The sequence below is a fragment of the Zootoca vivipara genome, chromosome 7 (assembly GCF_963506605.1).
Source record: "Zootoca vivipara chromosome 7, rZooViv1.1, whole genome shotgun sequence".
NCBI classification, from domain to species: domain Eukaryota; kingdom Metazoa; phylum Chordata; class Lepidosauria; order Squamata; family Lacertidae; genus Zootoca; species Zootoca vivipara.
Genome location: NC_083282.1, coordinates 20,217,798 through 20,237,431, shown reverse-complemented (window position 1 = coordinate 20,237,431; position 19,634 = coordinate 20,217,798). Strand labels below are relative to the sequence as shown.

Below are 19,634 nucleotides of genomic sequence, written 5' to 3'. Positions count from 1 at the left end.
CATAATATTTCAACCATGGTTCAAGCCCCACCTTAGGAAAAAAAATCCTGCATTGCAGCGGGTTGGACTAGATGACCCTTGTGGTCCCTTCCGACTACAATTCTACGATTCTATTGATATATTACCATACCATATGCATCGTTCTGCTTTCTTGAATACTTGTGCTGGTTATGGTCTGTAAAATACATTAATTTTTTTGCTTCTAGGGGGGGGCAGCTGCCCCCTCCTGCCCCCCCCCTGCCTACGCCCATGAACAAGTGCATGTTTTTCAAACACTTGATTATGAATGTTGTGAATATGACCCACCATTATGTTCTAGGTGGATTTACGAGTGGGATAAAAAACACCTCGGATAGATACATACATACATACATACATACATACATACATACATACATAATGGAATATGTCACAGGAATCTTCACTGGCATCCCTGTGGTGATGGTATTCCTACTCCAGTAGTCAGCAGCTAGCTAGTGATTGCAGTATTAGTTTGTTTCCCATTGGTGGGCGATTGTCTGGGTTGGCAAGCGACTGGTGATGCATGAAGAATTGTCAATTGATGCTGGAGATTTCAAATGCTGCTAAAATGAAGGGCTAATAGCAGTAATCATGGTGGAATTGCTGTACGCGGATCCGTCCTTACAGAACCACCAGGTATTCCTTCATGGCTTTGCAACATATTATTACCGGTAGGTACAGTCCCTACTTTACAAAGCAGTAACACTTTTCTGTTTTCTTTTCAGTCTGTTCTGACAGTGAATGTAAACTGTGGCGAGGTAAGAACTTAAAAAAAAAATCCTCAGCGTTTCCCTCACTGTCAACGAGGTCTTCTTTTTAATTGTGTGCTTATATATTTACTAACTGCGACTGAAATAAGTATAAACGCAATGGAAATAGAAGGTAAAATAAAATCTTGCCATTTAATGAAAATCAACAAGAAAACAAAATTCTCCACAACCCCAAAGTTGAAGCACAACATTTAAAAACTGAGAGAACCAGCTACTTAAGTTATTTAAAACATTTGGATAAACAGAAAGGGCTAAAAAGGGTGGCACAAGGCGAAACTCTCTGGGAAGACTGTTCCATAACTGGGGTACGTCCATCAGGTGTGCAGCAGCACAACAGGACACCTTCATCTGCCCCAGCTGCAACAAAACATGTCTCTCCCACATTGGTCTCTGAAATATACTCGGAGTCAAGAGTGAATTTCATGCTCTTTATTCAGCTCATAGTCATCAAGGAGGAGAAGAGAAGACGAATGGCTCTTTTCCCAAAACCATCTGCTTATATACATTATTTACACAATGGGCCTTGCGTGATTGGCTACTTCAGGGCTACACCTGTGGGCCAATTATATTGTGGATTGACTTTTGCCTGCAGCCTGATTGGCTGCTCCTACAGGCCAATCAGGTAGCAGATTCACTTCTGCCAGCCGCCTGATTGGCTGCTCCAGCAGGCCAATCAGGTTGCGGATTCACTTCCACCTGGCGTTGGATTGGGTAGCTCCCGCTGATTCTGAATCCTATTGTTCTAGGATTCAGCTCAGTACATAACAGTCTCTATAGCCACACCAGGAGCTGCAACCATCCAACAGCTTGACCTCACCCCCAAAGGCATACTCCTTCATCCTCCTTTGTCTCCTGAGACAGACGGATGCCAACCAGTACCATTTCATAAAACAAAGCAGCATGTACCTGCATTGTACTCCTGAAATGTTTATGCTTGAGTTAATTGACTCTTTTATTTACCTGGTGTGAACAAGTCCACCCAATTATACTATGAAAGAGAAGTATTTGTACTTGGCAGAAGGTTATAATGCAGTTTGACTGTTAAGTAAAATGAGTGGGTTGAGAACATTGCTTCATTGCACTGCTGTGACCATTATAGTACTTGAAATGCATAAGGAAGGCACAGAGTCCCTTTCAATGTTACCCCTGGGCTGTGTTAGGATCTCCTACTCTCGAGTAGGACCCTGACAGAGACACATGCCCGGCTGGCATGTTTCCTCCTTCCTGGTTGATCATTTGGGAGCTTCAAAAACTTTCTTCAGCCCGAACATCACAGCGACTGATGCCAAGAAACATCAGCACACTTATGGATCCACAGAGTTTGCGCAGTTGCATAACAGAACTCAGTAACTCAACATTTTGGCTAATCTACTTTTATTTGCATATAAACACACACAGAGCACTGCAACATGGCTCCCTCTCTCTCTAGCATAAGGCAGCAAAGAGAAAGAACAAAAGACAATAGTCCCACTTCAGGAAACACAGTAACACAAACACCCTGTCTTCGTCACTTCCCACTGTGGAATGAAAACATACACCACCATGTGATAAACAACAATCCCATGACAGCAGACACGGGGAATGAATCTTCAACAGAAGAATGAATCTTTGCCCTACCATTAGGCAAAATGAGACAAATGCCTCAGGCAACAGATACTGAAGTGGGGAGTAGCACTCCCCTAGACTAGCCTGCTGGAGGCTACAAGGAGAGAAGTGGGGTGTTTCATTGCGTAAACAAGAGTCTGCTGCATAACTGGAATTGCAGCATTGTATAGAATCCAAAGTTCTTTAAAAAACAAAACAAAATCTTATTTTTTCTCAGGCTGGAGCAGTACAGTCAAGCAGTGGTGGTTGTGTCAAGGTAAGCTTTACTTCCCCTACAAGACATGACAATTATATACACATTTGTCATAATTTTTAAAAGAATCCTTCTGCACATAAACACTGCAGGTTCAGACAGGCTTTTTATTTGGGTAAGTTTGAAGTGTCAGGCTCATTCTGCTGCATAAAATTATCCAGCCCTATTAGTGTGTCTTCTGTCTGCGCTCTTGGTGTATCTCATCAGTACAACTGTACCTCTTCATCTGCCCTAGATGCAATGAAACATGTCTCTCCCATATTGTTCTCTACAGTTGTAACCCTCCAACAGTTTGACTTTACCCCCAAAGGCACACTCCTCCATTTTCTCCCACTTTCTCTCTCCCTGTTTCAACCCAAAAAACAGAGAGAGGAATTTTCACTTCTTTCATTTTTTGTTCTCGATGCCTGCTCAAACAGATCACTTGCCAAAGATTCCACAAAGGCTTTTTAACTCTTCTCCCATATCTTAAAAATTAAACCAACCTGTGCTGCATTTGAGCACAGTCAAAGGGTCCACTGAAATGAATTTCAGAGCAGCTCTGCTTATAATGAAATAATTCTTTTTGCTTTTTTGATCTTTAAATATTAAAGGTTTGGGTTGTATTTATTCCCTTGTCATATTCTTAAATTCCCTCATTTATTCCCTCGTCATAATCTTAAATTCCTGATTCATTTTCAGAGTACACAAGGATCATCGCAGAGCGGTGGCAGCCAAGCCAAGGTAATTGCTGTTTTTTCCTTGCCGTTAATTTTCTGTTTCTTCTCAGGACTTGCTTAGAGCCAAACTACATGTTACACCTCACCTACAGACTACACCAGGCACCCCCAAACTCTGGCCCTCCAGATGTTTTGGGCTACAATTCCCATCCTCCCCAACCACTGGTCCTGTTAGCTAGGGATCATGGGAGTTGTAGGCCAAAACATCTGGAGGGCCGCAGTTTGGGATGCCTGGACTACACAGTAGCCACAAGTAGTGTTAGTCCCATCACAGCTGTTCCAATCCAAGCAGTCCTGGGGAGGGGACAAATTTACGAAGGAGAAGCGCCGCGTTGCTTCTCCTAACATCCTTGGTGCTGCTCATGCATGGAGATTTTTTGCACAATCCACATGAAATAAATTCTCATCAAAATGCCTTCCCATAGTATCTCCCCATTTAAACCAGATTTGCTGCTTCTGCAGGGAATCTGAGAAATTAAATGAAAAAGTACAGTGGAAACAGCAAATCAAAATTAAATGCTGGGGGTGGGGCGGGGAATTGTGGGATTGCACTTTGATGAGGTCAGTGCCATGTGGACACTGGGAGAAACTTGCATGCATGAGCAACAATCCACAAAACAGTGCAGCTGTTAGGAGCTTCCACACAGCAGTTAAGCCAGTGAACGCTTCAAAGTTTTGTATACAGTGGTACCTCTAGTTATGAACTTAATTCTTTCCGGAGGTCCGTTCTTAACCTGAAACTGTTCTTAACCTGAGGTACCACTTTAGCTAATGAGGCCTCCCGCTGCCGCCACGCAATTTCTGTTCTCATCCTGAGGTAAAGTTCTCAACTTGAGATAACTCTTCCAGGTTAGCAGAGTTTGTAACCTGAAGCGTTTGTAACCTGAGGCGTTTGTAACTCGAGGTCCCATTGTACTGTGCAGCAGGATGCAGTGCCGCCGCCCCAATCTCAGGCTCAGAAATGACTGGCATCATTTTTTTCTTTCCAGGTCATAGTGGTCAAAGAAGGAAGCAGCAGTGGAAGTGGCTGTGGCGGGGTAAGTATACACTCTGTCCTATTGATTCTAGAATTTCGCCCCAATGTAAATGTTGCATAACACAAGTTGTACTCGAGGATGCGATGAATGAGTCTGTGTTACTGCAAAAGAAGAGATTATCCCATTCTATAGCTGCCCCTATCCAGCGCCGGATTAACGTATAAGCTAAACAAGCTATAGCACTCTCTTGGGGCCCCCAAAAAAAATTAAAGGGGAAAAACCTGGATGTACATTTCCAAAATATAAGATAAATAAATAAAAATAAAGCCTACATACAGCAACAGTGTTTTGTGTTGTGTATGGACCAATGGTCCATAAATTACTATATAGCATATATTCAACACAAAAAAACAGCAACAATTTGTTGTTGACCAAGGACAGCTGGACATATAAAGGGCCCCATTACCTTCAGTAGCTTAGGACCTCATCAAACCTAAATCTGGCCCTGCCCCTCTCTGTGTGCTTTGATCTCTCCAGTTTGATCTATCCACCTGAACGATATAGTCACAATTGTACCATATCCATGTGCACTGACGTGCCTGCTGACCAGCAAAAAAAATAGACAACTGGTTTTTCTTTTGCTCACAGGGAGGAGTTGCAAGCGTGTACAACAAATTTGGCTGCAGAGATGTAAGTACTGCTATGCCTCTTTATTTTGTGTTTTATTCCTGTTCCCTGCTGAACAAAGCTACCATTGGTAGCCTATTGATCAATTTCATTCAATACTGTCTATATATCAAGGGTAGGCTCCCCCTTTTAGCTGAAAGGCTGCTTGAAGAGGTTCTCATTTCTTACCAGTCCAACAGGGTGGTCTGCTATCCAGAATTCCTAGGATTTATACCGAATTTTAGCCTTATTTCTACATTTTCTTGTACTCTAAAGGCTGCCCTAATAAATTTAGCTCCTGGACCAGCCTTCCACCACTAAGCACCCAGTTATAGAGCTAATAATTTTCTTTCCCAAAGTATGCCTCTGGTTAAATCATACCATTCAGGAAATTAAGGGAGTTTTGGTTTGTTTACAGAATGCAGCTGCTTCCGGCAGTCAGTCTTCATATGGCCAGGTAAGAACGCTTTCCACATAATTATTTATTTTACAAGTATAAACTTTCTCCGAAGTTTAACGACTCAATTTACACCTTCGAAAAGTAGATTGCACCAGGATGTGTGCTGAGTTGCAATCTTGACACAGAGCAAACCATGCTCAGGATCTTCTGGTGCAAAACTGCTTTGTTGATGAGTTGATGATGCATGGTATTTCAAGGGATTTTAACAAACATTTATATTCTATATCTTACAGTCGGTTTCCACCAGCAAAGTAAAGGTATGTAGGTGGTTTTTTTCTTCCTTTCCAATAAATTTTTTAAGGCTGGCAAACGTTGATTGATCCTTGCTTTCAGCCAAAGTTTTATACACGTTTTGCTGTGAGGAGACCTGTTATAGTAGTCTTTTCTTTAAGAGATTGTGTGTTCAGCCCCTATGGTTTGTCCATCCCTTTTAGCCTCTTGAAATCTACAAAAGAACCTCTTGGTACTCTTAACATTGGTAATAGCAAAGTGCTATCATTGCCCACAAAATACCTTCTTTTGGGGAAAATGCCAGATCTTCTTGCAAGAAAATTAAAACTGGGAAATAGGAGGGGAGATTATTTCCTGAACCTCCTAGCTGTATGCCATTAGTATTTGGAATGTGAATCAGCAGTGCTACATCTCCTCTCTTTCTGAGTATTTTAAAGACCTTTTTTTGTTTCTTTGTTCTAAAAGCAGGGTAAACCACGAACACTTAATAAAAAAATACACTACTTTTTTCCTTATTAACAGGTTGTGACCTACCCAGAGAGCAAACCTTTCCCACCTGAGGTAAACACTATTCTATGCTGTGTTTGTTTGTTTGTTTGTTTGTTTGATTTAAATTGTACCGTTTAATGTAATTAAAATCTCTAAGCAGGTTACAATAAAAATGCAAATAATGTTCAGTTAAGGTAACCTTTAAAAAACTGGATTAAAAACGATCTCAAAACAGAACTGTGTATCACAAATCAAAAAGCCCTGACCTAGTAGAAGTTAGGGTCCATCAGCTAATAATGGGGACACCTGGGGCTCCCCAGATGTTATAGGACTACAACTGACCATTAGTCCTATTAGTTCATGGCAGTTTGAGGCTCTTGACACCTGGTCATCTACACTTGGTTCCCCTTCTCTAATTTATTCTCAGCTGTGCTGAACAAAACGGGTGTGTGAGGAAAGAGAGCCAAACACTTCCCCCATCTGCTATTTGACTCTCCTGACTCACTCCTACCCTGAACTTTTCTCCAAGCTAGCTTAATTTTGGTATCAGATCTACGGATGAGTGAATCTGTCCATTTCCATTTATCTCAGTTTCTCATATTTCAAGTCAGTTCTTTGCATTTCCACACCAGTTTGTAGTTTTTCAAGTAAAGAAATCCCCATCAAAATTGATCAGGATTTTTATGTGAATTATTAAAAACAAACACTTTTTTTGCATGCAGTTTCCGCTAATACACACATTTTTGAAGCTGTTTTCCCTAATACAATGCATTTTGTATGCCAATTTCACATCCATTTTTAGGTACTCTTCTGCCCTAATATTTGCATTGCTGTACACATTGGCTGAACTGCATTGCAAAATTCAGAGACCTGCACATTTCAAAGGATAGCTATGTCTCAGTTTGCATATTGGTTCCAGAAGTACAAATTAGGTACTCCTTCAATAAAATTAAAACTATATCTAATTTCTCTCCCATTCCTACTTAAATCTGAAGGGGGGAAAACATCTTAAGGACAGATAGTAGGGGCATTGGTCACAGGCAGCAGGAGGGTTAAGTGCTTGGGCATCAAGTTATTTCTACAGAGTTGGCACAATAAAAGGAACCTATATTGAGGTTGCATGTCATGCTTTCGTTTAATTTTTCATCCTTGATCTTTTCTGTAAGGAACCCTTTTGCAAGTGAATAACACCACTGTGTCTCTTTGTTTTTCCATTTCCTAATAGCGTGATTCTACTTATCCATCGGTAAGCAAAACATCTCCTTTGAATAGACATTGTTGTTGTTGTTTAGTCGTTTAGTCGTGTCCGACTCTTCGTGACCCCATGGACCATAGCACGCCAGGCACTCCTGTCTTGCACTGCCTCCCGCAGTTTGGTCAAACTCATGTTCGTAGCTTCGAGAACACTGTCCAACCATCTCGTCCTCTGTCGTCCCCTTCTCCTAGTGCCCTCCATCTTTCCCAACATCAAGGTCTTTTCCAAGGATTCTTCTCTTCTCATGAGGTGGCCAAAGTATTGGAGCCTCAGCTTCACGATCTGTCCTTCCAGGGAGCACTCAGGGCTGATTTCCTTAAGAATGGATAGGTTTGATCTTCTTGCAGTCCATGGGACTCTCAAGAGTCTCCTCCAGCACCATAATTCAAAAGCATCAATTCTTCGGCGATCAGCCTTCTTTGTGGTCCAGCTCTCACTTCCATACATTGCTACTGGGAAAACCATAGCTTTAACTATACGGACCTTTGTCGGCAAGGTGATGTCTCTGCTTTTTAAGATGCTGTTTAGGTTTGTCATTGCTTTTCTCCCAAGAAGCAGGCGTCTTTTAATTTCGTGACTGCTGTCACCATCTGCAGTGATCAAGGAGCCCGAGAAAGTAAAATCTCTCACTGCCTCCATTTCTTCCCCTTCTATTTGCCAGGAGGTGATGGGACCAGTGGCCATGATCTTGGTTTTTTTGATGTTGAGCTTCAGACCATATTTTGCGCTCTCCTCTTTCACCCTCATTAAAAGGTTCTTTAATTCCTCCTCACTTTCTGCCATCAAGGTTGTGTCATCTGCATATCTGAGGTTGTTGATATTTCTTCCGGCAATCTTAATTCCGGCTTGGGATTCATCTAGTCCAGCCTTTCGCATGATGTATGAGAACAAATCTTATGCTGCCTACCTCCCAACCCAGTTTAACTGCATAACCCGCAGCTTCCTTTTCATCAGCTGAGATGAGCTCTATAAGTATTCAGTTTCTCTGGAAAAGTGCCTTACCGCTGTAGTCAGTAATATTTTCTGTGTTGTGAGTTGTTTCTGTGGACAGGAGCTTACAAACATTTCTAGCTTCAAGGAATCATTTCCATAAAGACTTGCCTGCCAAGGGACCTCTGCATTAATGAGAAGTTTTGGGGAAGTGTTTTAGGTTCACAGAGTTCCTGCAGGTTGCTGGACAAGTCTATGAGGCATCGCCATTGCTCTGAATGAGCTGTAAGTGCTGTCTGGAACACACCCAACACAGCCTTGTGGCTGTGGTGCAAAATAGTGTCTATGTCAGGCTTCAGGGAATTGGCTTCCTCCCCCCATGGCTGTTGATAAGCAGAACAGAGGAAAATGAGTCTTCTTACCAGTTAGAAACTTTAATAATCACAGCGAGAGAACAAAGAACACATCTCCTAGAAATGGTGGTGCTCCCAATTAAGGATCACACACCCTTCCATCCCTATGTCACTCCTACATCTTGTACTCTGAGCTTGTACCCTCTGTGCTTTCTGTTCTGCCACTTTCTGAGCTCTTCTCGACCTTGGGCTGAGAGGAAGAATGCTGTCTAGAGACTGTGAATCTGTTAACCCTCTCTCTTCCAGTGTTTCTTCTCCTAGCTGTTCCCCATCCAGTATTTCCCAGCTTCTACCTTCTGAACTAGGCCCCTCTGCAAACCACTGTTCCAAATCTATAATGTCCTCCTGCTCCTGGGAAGATTCAGGATCTGGATCCGGAACAGGGGGAGGGGGAGGCTCTCACCATTCCTCCTCAGTGCAGCCCTCCTCAGCACGGTCCCTGACAGTCTACCTAGTGTTAGCATAGAAGGAACAGGGTGCTTTTAGGGAAAGGCAGCAGCCCAGGTGCAGATTGTCTGCTTTGGAACATAGAATCGTAGAACTGTAGAGTCTGAAGGGACCCCGAGAGTCATCTAGTACAACCCCCTGCAATGCAGGAATCTTTTGCCCAATATGGGGCTCAAACCTACAATCATGCCGAAGGTCCCAGTTTCACTCCCAAACAACTCCAGCTAAGGCTGGAACCCCGGAAAGCTGCTGCCAGTCCGGGCTGGATGGACCAATGGATTGGTTCAATATAAGGCAGCTTCCTATGCTTTGCCTCTGATCACATGCCCAGAAGTTTGTTTTTAACAGCAGAACGACACTCGTGATCCTGTCACAGAACAATCCAGATCCTGGTCCCGTCCCCTCCACCCATCCACCCCACAGCTTTCCATCATCCTTCATATTAGCAGCCTAATGAAGAATAATAAAAAGCATTTTCATGATTACTTTTTAAAAACAATTGGGAGTGGGAATCCTTGCCGATCCACTGCAAGGAACTTGGAGCTCTCTTAGCAGATTCTCATCTAGCTTCCTTCTCTAAGGTTCTCTGGAACACAGTTTAAAAACCACGGCTATAGATGACCAGGAGTAGACAAGGGTTCAGATTATTTGCTCATATGCTTTGCTGCCTTTTCCACTAGCTGCATCGTAGCCAAATTAAATGGTTCCAATTTTCTTTCAGAAAATTGCTAACGCTGGTGGAATAATCTATTCCCAGGTAAGAAGTCTTTCTTCATCCCGTCCCAATGCTGCTGTGTTTGTGTTATCGACAACACTGTTTTATGAAATGTACATTTCTCCTTTTGATCTTATCAACTCCTTTCTGTGATGATGGGCAAACAGGTTTTTTTGGCGAAACAACTGTAAAGCTCTTTTACAGGATAATTCTACAGTGCCACAGTCGCTGCATGATTTCTTTTAAGTTTTCATATTTTACTGTAATTTGGATGATTTTACTACTTGGAAGTCACTCTGTATCATTTTAAATTTTTTAAAACACAACCCCTTTTGTAACTCGTCCCACCCTCATCCTTCTTTCTCTACAGGGTTCCAGACCTCAAGGTGGTTCATCGGAAACTGTTCGTATTACTGTACAGGAGGTAACTATTGCTCAGTGACAAAGCAAATTTGGCATGGGGGAAATGAATTTTCCCAGTTATGGGTGTTGTAGTAAGTCAGTCCTTGTTTTAAACTTATTTCTGTTTTACTTCTGTGTCTTAGAACAGAAGCTTCACCAAAATGCAGTGGGGTGGCTGGGTTGAAAAGGGGGCCGCAGTTCTTGGCTCCATCTACTAGCCAATGTCTTGAAGAGGAGAAATAGGAATATACTATAAATGTGAAGTATGTTGCATTGAAACAGGCACATAAGCAGCCAGCTCCCTGATTTCTTGATTTTGTTTTCACAGGGTGGGAAAGGTAGTCCGGCTTGTGATAAGGTGAGTGATTCGTCTCCACCATAACTCGTTCATCGTTATATTTTATTACTATTTCCCCCCCCTACGTGGTGTGCTTATGCAATGGCCTGGGAATTTTTCATAGAGCACATAGTCGAACTATGGAATTTTTCATAGAGCACATAGTCGAACTATGGAATTTGCCACAGATGGTGCGATGGTTACCAAAATGGGGTTTAATTGAGGGAATTGTGGGATTATGGGAAATTGAGGGAAAGGTTACTGGCTACTACCGGTAGTCATAATGGCAATATATGTGCCAACCCTCTAGCCTCCCCTGGGACAATCCACTTGAGGCCATTTTACAGGGAAGGAGGATTGTGGCAAATTCACTCCCCACCTTTAGAGTAGCAGCAGCATGTTTGTGAAAGCAACATACCACCTCCAGAGCCCCAAAATGGGAGCTTTTGTAACAGCACAGGATCTAGACACATTTGTTGTTTTCATGTCTTAAAGGTTGTGTTCAGATAACTTGTTTCTCAATGAAGTAATTCCTTTACTCTTTTACAGACTTCATCTTCCTATAACATCAAGATTTGTAATCAGGTAGGCACCTCTGTTCCACTTACCTTGGATTTGACTGGATGATGTTCATAGTTCGCTCGCTCCCCCTCCCCCCATTTCTTAACTAAACTCTGAAGTAGGGCTGGAAAGTGCTGTCAATTTTGATACTCTTATTTGCTCATTTCCCCCACCTTAAATTTAGTTCTACACATTTCTGCAGCAAATTGCAATTTATCTTTTTTAAAAAAAATTCCTCTTGAAAATTCAGCAGAATTTTAGAGCAAATTTCTCCTCAGAAACACATTCTCATATGCACCTTTGACTAATGTACATGTTTTAACAAATACATTTCCCCCAATACATTTTTATATATTATATATTTTGTAAAATATTTTCATATTTATGCGTACTCCCATCATATATGCATTTTTGTAAACACTGTTGGGTTAGAGAACTGCATTTCAAAATTTGGTTAATTGCAGATTTTGAAACACAGCTGTGTTTTGGTTCTCCTACTGTTCAGGAAAACGTGAATTTGATAAATTTGCTTTTAAATGCGAACTTTTTTGAATTTCTCTCCTATCCCTACTCTAAAATAAATGTTTCCATTTTGGATTGCCTATTTTTATCAAGGACATCTGATTTCATTATATAGCAGTAAGGTTTAAATAAAATCTTGCTTGCTTTTCCGAAATAAAATTCTAACTGCCAAAAAGTTTGGTCAAGAATAGCATGTTAATGTCTGTTTTTCTTTGTAACAGAACCAGCTTTCAAACTCGCAGAGTACCAGCTCCTTTGGCACACAGGTATATAGATATACACATTCACCGTTCTATTTAAATGTTGGCTACTTTCCTGATAATGCCACTCTTTCATTGGTTGGCAATAGTATGGCTAATAGGGACAAGCAAGCAGAAGGCTGCTAATGCCCCAGAATGAATTGGGTCTTCCTTTCTATGGCAGGTGCCAACAGTGGTTCATTGCATACCCAATAATAAATTCTTTCCACAGTGCAATTCTGTAGAGCAGAGTCCCATTTAATTTGATGGGATTAACTCTCAGGTAAGGCTCCAATCCTAACCCCGTTTTCCAGGGAGCAAGCCTCATCAAATTCAGAGGCGTTTACTTCTGAGTAGGCATGGTTAGGACTGCAGTGGAAGTGTAGCCAATCCCTAAGTGACATTGATCTCAGTTGTATCTGGGTCTGGAATGTCCTGTTGCTGTTCCGTTCTTGTTGGAGAGACACCAAGATCCTAGCTTCCTGGCTGGAATGTCCTCTTAAGACATGATAGAGTTGTGTGACCTGAACTGGAATAATAATTTTGTGTATGGTTTTTATAGGAAAGCATCTAAAATAACCCTCATCATTCTTTCTCTACAGGGTTCGAAACCTCAGGGTGGTTCATCAGAAACGGTCCGTGTTACCATCCAGGTAACTATTAGGGTTATGCAAAGAAAATACACACACACACAACCCTTGGCACCTGCTTTGTTGATCTGGGTAGTGTTAGCTCGGTGGCATGTACTGAAATTTTACTCCCTCACAGATCCTTGGTGGAGGGTTGTCTTACCTTGTTTTCTGAACCTTGGTTGACTGATCCATCGCCTATGAGGAGGAAAATAAATGCTTCAGTTTTAATCAGACTTGTGTGAATCTTTTAAGCTGAGTAGCTCCTTCTGAAGATATCAGTGCTGCCAAATTTCAGACACATAGGGACAGCGGTTTTGTGTGTGCTAGCTACCTCTTTAAAGCTGAGGGCTGGATTTTAATGTAGCCCAAACTTCTGAGGGCCACATTCGAAGGGGAGGCAAAAAGATTGGCTAACAATAGCGTGGTTGATGTCTTGTTTTTCTTCACAGGAGGGTCGGCCTTCAGGATCACAGGGTGGTAGCTCTGTTAGCATACAGGTATATACATATATATTATACACTTTATAGAAAATGTTGACTTTCTCTCAAAAATATTGACTCGCAGCAGCAAGGTTGATGTCTTGTTTTTCTTCACAGGGCGGTCAGCCTTCAGGATCACAGGGCGGTAGCTCGGTTAACATACAGGTACATACAAACACATATATACATCATATCAAATGTGAGGGGCAGATGGGGCTCATCAACCTGTGAAGGTAGCCCATCTGGGAGAAGGAAAACGCCTCACAAATCTGGACTGGAGTCTCTCAGATGGTTGGATGACCTTGTAGGCCTCCTCCTCCAAAAGAAGTGGAGGTGGTGGTTCCTTGGTAGACAGTAGAGTCTATTGGGGAGGGGGCAGAAGACACAAGCCATACAACACAACATCTGTAGCTCAGAAGCAATGATATCGGAAGGAAGGAGAAGTTAACAGCATGGAGATACTCTATGTCTCCTGAAATTTATGGGGAAAGTGTCTTCCAAGGAACCACTACCTATATCCCATCCTGGGCCCTTGGTAAATTTTTCTCCCTGGACATCAGAATGAGCTGCTGGGGGGTGGCCGTACAATAAGGGCAGGTGACCTGCTCGATGTAAGCTGCTTTGCCAACCCCGGCTCTGTAGGAATTGGGCAAAGAAATTGGCCTGTGCTAGCCCTCCTGCACAAGATCCTTAATGGTCATTGCCTGCTTTTCTTCACAGGGACAGTCTTCAAGCTCACAGGGCAGCAGCTCCTCCGGCAAACAGGTATAATATATGCATGTGAAATCACGGAAATCATAGAATTGTACAGTTGGAAGGAGCCCTGAGGATTATCTAGTTCAACTCCCTGCAATGCAGGAATTTGCAGCTGTCCTATACGGGGATCGAACTTTGCAACCTTGGCATTATCAGCACCATGCTCTAACCAACTGAGCTATCCAGGTTGTGTAGTGGTTTAAAGAGTTTTGGGCTCAGAGCTGTGAAATCTGATTTAAAACCTTGCTTAGCCCAAGACGCTGGCTGGATGAGTCTGGGCCAGTCGCTTTATCTTAGGCCTAACATGAATGGTTGCTGTATTTTATTGTTTTGAAGTGTTGTTGTTTTTTAATAAAAAAAATTCTGGGAAAGAGTGTTAAAACAATTATAAACTGCAAGAAATTTGCAAGAAAACAACAGCAAACAAAACACAAACAGAGGGAATGTGTGTAGAAAATATATTACTGTGAAGGCAATAGTACATTTTTTATTTCTTTGCTTTTAAAGCAGGGTGGATCTTATTCAACCGGTGGCAGTCCCTGTGGCAAGGTATATTCTTTAATTTGACAATATTTTGGAATGAGTCTCAGTATCGGTTGTCTTACAATAGAACAATTTGTTGAGAAGGAGCAAAAGATAAAAGTATACAATACGGAAGCTCTGCAATTCCTTGTTACTTCTGATAGCAAACAGTACTAGAATTGGTAATATACAAATATCTACACACAGCCGATCTTTAGCTATAAATTATTATTGGACCAATGCTGAGGTAGAATTGCTTTTCCATGGAAGGAAGTGCTATTATCTTAATCTTTATCCTTCAGCAATAACCGGCATGGCAACATCCCCTTTGAGGCTTTGTCTACATGTCACCAATATGAGAATGAGTGTGATTCTTGCCCTGTGTTTCATATACAGTGGTACCTCACTTTTTGGACGTAATCTGTTCCGGAGGACCATTGAAGTTCCAAAACATTCAAAAACTGAGGTGCAAAGGGCGCTCTGCAAACTTAATAGAGAAAATTGGGGGGGCGGACTCAGCGGGAGCCGTTTGACTTCCAAGGCACGTTAAAAAATGGAAGCATTTACTTCTGGGTTTTCGGCGTTCAAAAACCGAAACTTTAGACTTCTAAGATGATCGAAAACCGAGGTACCACTGTGTATTGAATGTATCACTGAAATACTTTCTCTCTCTGCTTTCTATGGAAGAGAGGGAGAGAGGTGGGGAGGGAGGGAGGGAGGGAGGGAGAGAAGGGCACTTGAGCCATGTGTCTACATACATAGTGGTGCTGGTTTTAAGTACAGATGTGCTCAGATCCATAATCCAGGACTTTAAGGAACTTTAAAAAATGATAAATGCTTTTAAAAAATGCAAACCTAGCAATAACAAGAATAAACATTCATTTTAAACAGGGGATTACATATGACGGCAATCCCTGCAACCAGGTAAGATTTCCATTCTATTCACGTAAAAGACATATGTCAATAGAACATCTAGTTTTGGGGTCTAACTAAATGCTAATATAATGGATAAAAGCTCCTGAAGATGACCTTGTTTTAGTGCATTCATGATGCTTTGTGCAACTGATGGTATCGGTTACAGGTAGGTAGCCGTGTTGGTCTGAGTCGAAGCAAAATAAAAAAATTCCTTCAGTAGCACCTTAAAGACCAACTAAGTTTTTATTTTGGTATGAGCTTTCGTGTGCATGCACACTTCTTCAGATACACTCAATGGTATCTGAAGATACACTCAATGGTATCTGATGGTATCGGGTTAGCTTTAAATGATTCTGCTTTGAATACTGTTCGCACCTGCCAATGTTTTGGGGCAGACATGCTGTTTTGTTTCCAACTGGTACATGTTCTGCTGAAATCCTACAACTTTTCATGGTATAAATGTTCTGGGTTCCCTCTTTCCCCACTGTTCTTGCTATGCTGTTGCACAATAGTGTCCCTCTAGACAGCAATAAACATTGGGGAAGCAAGTTGAAGGCTGCTCAAGTGATCGGAATCTAAGAAGAGAAGAAGCCAAAACATGTTTTGGTGTGGCAAATTCCCCAGAGTTTTGGGGAAAGGCCACAAAATAGAATATGCAGAAATAGTGTGGTGCATTATTTAGAATTTCAAACAAGCAATCTCTTGAGCAGCCAACAGCATTTGCAACTCTACCTCCATCATAGAATAAAAAAATTCCTTCCAGTAGCACCTTAGAGACCAACTAAGTGTGTCATTGGTATGAGCTTTCATGTGCACAGGGCGAGCTCTAGGGGTAGGCTGGGTGGTGCGGGGCGCCAGGGGGACACTGTGTGGAAGCCGTGCTGCGTACTGGGCCCACCCACCAGGGCGGGGGCGCCAGAGCAATCTCCGCACCACGGCGCCAGGGCGCCCAACATGCTTGAGACGGCCCTGCATGTGCATGCATATCATAGAAATTATAATGCATTTCCCACTCAAATAAGAGAAGATGGTAGCATTTGTGTGTGCTTATTGATTTTGTGCTGCTTTACAGGGCCAAGCATCGTCCTCCTCGTCCTCCTCCTCATCTTATTCATCGTCTTCTTCTTCACAAAGCACCTATGGCCAGGTAGGGGTTGTTTCCTTTAGCTGTTTCTTCCCCACGTACGGTGAATGGATGATGCATTGATTTTCAGGCACTTTAACTGGGAGAAAGGATCTGAAAACGCCCATAAGGAAGTGCACAAATGCTAAACATGGCTGCAAATGTGCTGGCAGAATACTGGAAGGGGACAGGGGACCTATGCCAGAAACAGATGGCGTGCAGATCTTTGGACAGTTTCATTGGGATCAGAATATAATGCATGATCAGAAAACGCCCATTGGTGCGGAGACAACATAGGGCATCAACTCACTAGAAAGTTTTCCTTCACAAACTCCATTGCACTGTTGCACATCTCCCATTCTTTTCAATGGAGTTTGCTCGTGCAAGAAAACATTTTGGCCGTTTGTGCCCTGGGTTTCCACACATTTCTAAATTTTCTTTTAAATGCCTGTGAGCCAAAATAATCTCCCCTTATTTTGAGTGCCCCCAAAAGATTCTAAGCACTAGATTTCTGAATGACCGTTCCCCATATAAAAGGGGTGAGCATTTTGCGCGGTCAAGCACAGCCCCAGGGGATCCCCAGGACAGCACTCAGCAGTTCGGAGGCTGGCACCACCTTCCCGGGCTGGATACCTGTGGTCTCCGCTCACACAGCCTGCCGTCCAATCCAGCTGGGGGAGGTGTTGCCAGGGGGATTGGCCATGTAGGAGGAGGTAACCATACAGTGCACACAGCAGAAGGAGAGACATACCTGGGAAGCAGCCGACGGCTCCAGAGCTTTCCCACCCTCCACTCCCAAAATTAATGCTTACATTACAGGTTAACCTTTTTCTTCCGCAGGCGAACAGGCACGCAGGTGCTGCTATGACAAGGCCACTGTTGAAGGGCCAGAAAGGAATTTCCCTGCATTGGCAGGTTTCACCTTTCCCATAGCAATTCATCACAACTTTGGCGGTTGCAGGCCTTGGGCGGAATCCTTTAGTCATTTACCAAAATGGGGGGGCGTGGGGGAGGTGCCCCCGCCCGAATTGCGGCGGCGATACCAGGGTTCCTGTAAAGGGGTCTAGGGGGGAGGCATTGACCATACACCCAGAGGTTGTCATTGCCCTCCCCCTTCCAGCGGTGGCGAAAAAGGGGGGCGGGCTATCTGCTTGAACATACGTTCTCGAGAGCTAGCCCAACCCCCACATACCGTATGCTGGATAACCCTGAAATTACCCGGATCCCTGGCTGGGGACTGGGAAGGATAAACGCCCAATGCCTGAGCCCTTAATAAAGTTGTGGCCGATTTTAATCCCATAGTCTGGTGTTGTTATTCCGCTCGGGGGCTGCCTGGGGTACTGGGGGACTCCGCTTGACTGCACAAATTCAACTGACAATAACTATTTTATTGTGTTTTCCTCCCCTCCCCACTCCGCTTGTCTTCTTTAGGGTGGCTCACAATCTCAAGGCAAACCCAACGCTTGTCCTCCGGTATGTTCCCTTTCTCTTAAGTTTTATTATGATTTGCTACCTGACACTGTTTTATTCATATAGATTAGGTATAGGTATAGGTATAGGTATATGAGAGATTCTGTCCCTCTAATGCTCTTGTCAGCAACCAAGTTTTTCTTAAGACCAATTTCAGAAGTGATGAGAGTCAGTTAGTGCCTCGGTCCTGTTACTTCTTCAAGACAATCCAAGAATGTTCATCAATTGTTTGCTTTCTTATATCTTTATCCTGCTTTTCCAACAAACATTGTCTGCCAAAGTGGCCCACTTCAGTAGCAAGCAAGCAAGCAAACAAACAAACAAACAAACAAACAAACAAACAAACGTGAGCCTTGTCCTCAGGCTTGCTAACCTAATTTTCTGTTCTGAACCACCCTGGGATCTTTGGATGAAAGGCAGTATATAAATAATAATAATAATAATAATAATAATAATAATAATAATAATAATACAAGAGACACAGAAGGGAGGGGGATTAGAGGGAACAAGCAGAGGAGGGAGATCAGTTTGACAATGCAAGGGATGAGTTGTATATATGCTTGTAGTCTTGTATGGACAACGGCGTAAGAACTATGCGTATGAGAGGAATTCAGTTTCATGCACATTTAAGGGTGAACTTACATAATTCACACTTGGCAAAGGAATTTCTGATTTTGTATTTCTCTCTCTCAGGGGATAGATACTTCTTCCAACAACAGAAATAGATGCTGAGTGGTAAATATCAGCTCTTATTATACAAAGATGAATCTCAAAGTATGATAGTCTTTTATATCTACTCTTTGAATATTGCCAAGACATTTGTATTATGGGTTGCATTTGATTGATTTTGTGTGCGATCCCAGGGAAGCTTCCCCAAACCTAAGGGAACCATATAAAGGAAGGGGCACCGGAAGATTATATGCATGGGACTTAAATTTGTTACACGGCACATGAGGCTCTAGAAAGTGAACAAACTTTCACTTAACCTAAGAATATGCCTCATAGTAAATGGAGTCCTGAATGAGATTGCAGGTGGCAATGTTTTCATTTTACCTTGACAATTCCAATAAACAATAACCACATTGTACTCATGATAAACAAATTCACACTGTTCAGCTCCTGATGCAATTGATGCATAATGTCAAATTTAAATGAATTGGCAGATAGATAGGCAACTTGTATTTTGCCCATTGCTCTTAATATGAGATGGAAGTATTTAGCATTGTCTCCCGAGACAGGCAGATGCCAACAACAGCTAAAACTGAGGCCTTGGTTCACATAAATGATCTCAAGATTAGATCATTAGCTGTGTCTTCCATGCAAAGAAAGTTGGATTGTTAGTAAAATGTTACCAGGAAAGATTTTAAGCAGTAGGGGATATGTAGGTTGTCTTTTTCTTTTTAAGAATCCTGCTATAGGTTAATAAATAATAATAATTATAATTATAATAACAACAACAACTTTAAGTGAAAGAACTACAGAATGACATGGTTGTATTTATGTGTTTTAGCAATATATGTTGAAACAGAAAACCGGTCTGGAGAGGAAGAATATAATTCAATAGTCACGAGAGCAACTGGAATTTCTCAGAGTTCAAATACATTGCAAAATTACCTGTCTGCGTTGCCTCCCTGACACCTCATGCTGCAGAACAGAAGTGTTCATGTTTTCACAAGTCAAAACCAGGAGTCGTGAAGTGAAATAAAAACAACTTTTTCCTTAAAA

The 19,634-nt window shown here is 42.3% G+C and overlaps 2 protein-coding genes across 3 annotated transcripts in view; both read left to right on the top strand.

Moving 5' to 3' along the window:
- The window catches only part of LOC118088917 (uncharacterized), a 22,926-nt gene extending 10,767 nt beyond the window's left edge, over nt 1-12,159 (top strand). The window contains exons 6-19 of the mRNA XM_035123125.2: nt 747-779; nt 2,614-2,652; nt 3,331-3,372; nt 4,358-4,405; nt 4,994-5,035; nt 5,430-5,468; nt 5,705-5,728; nt 6,225-6,263; nt 7,417-7,437; nt 9,958-9,993; nt 10,322-10,375; nt 10,682-10,711; nt 11,240-11,275; nt 11,995-12,159. Of these exons, the coding sequence (XP_034979016.2) occupies nt 747-779; nt 2,614-2,652; nt 3,331-3,372; nt 4,358-4,405; nt 4,994-5,035; nt 5,430-5,468; nt 5,705-5,728; nt 6,225-6,263; nt 7,417-7,437; nt 9,958-9,993; nt 10,322-10,375; nt 10,682-10,711; nt 11,240-11,275; nt 11,995-12,159 (648 nt within the window). The remainder of the gene's footprint in view (nt 1-746; nt 780-2,613; nt 2,653-3,330; nt 3,373-4,357; nt 4,406-4,993; nt 5,036-5,429; nt 5,469-5,704; nt 5,729-6,224; nt 6,264-7,416; nt 7,438-9,957; nt 9,994-10,321; nt 10,376-10,681; nt 10,712-11,239; nt 11,276-11,994) is intronic.
- LOC132591129 (sericin-1-like) lies at nt 12,100-19,634 on the top strand. Of its 2 annotated transcripts, none has more exons than XM_060276712.1 (10): nt 12,100-12,665; nt 13,094-13,141; nt 13,241-13,288; nt 13,844-13,888; nt 14,387-14,428; nt 15,293-15,325; nt 16,389-16,463; nt 17,871-17,912; nt 18,603-18,683; nt 19,420-19,634. In XM_060276712.1, exons 1-9 carry the CDS (start codon nt 12,519-12,521, stop codon nt 18,639-18,641), a joined length of 519 nt encoding a protein of 172 aa, XP_060132695.1. In that variant the 5' UTR covers nt 12,100-12,518; the 3' UTR covers nt 18,642-18,683; nt 19,420-19,634. The 2 variants fall into 2 exon arrangements, with proteins under 2 accessions (XP_060132695.1, XP_034979017.2); XM_035123126.2 differs by having other exon boundaries at nt 12,112-12,665; nt 18,603-18,644.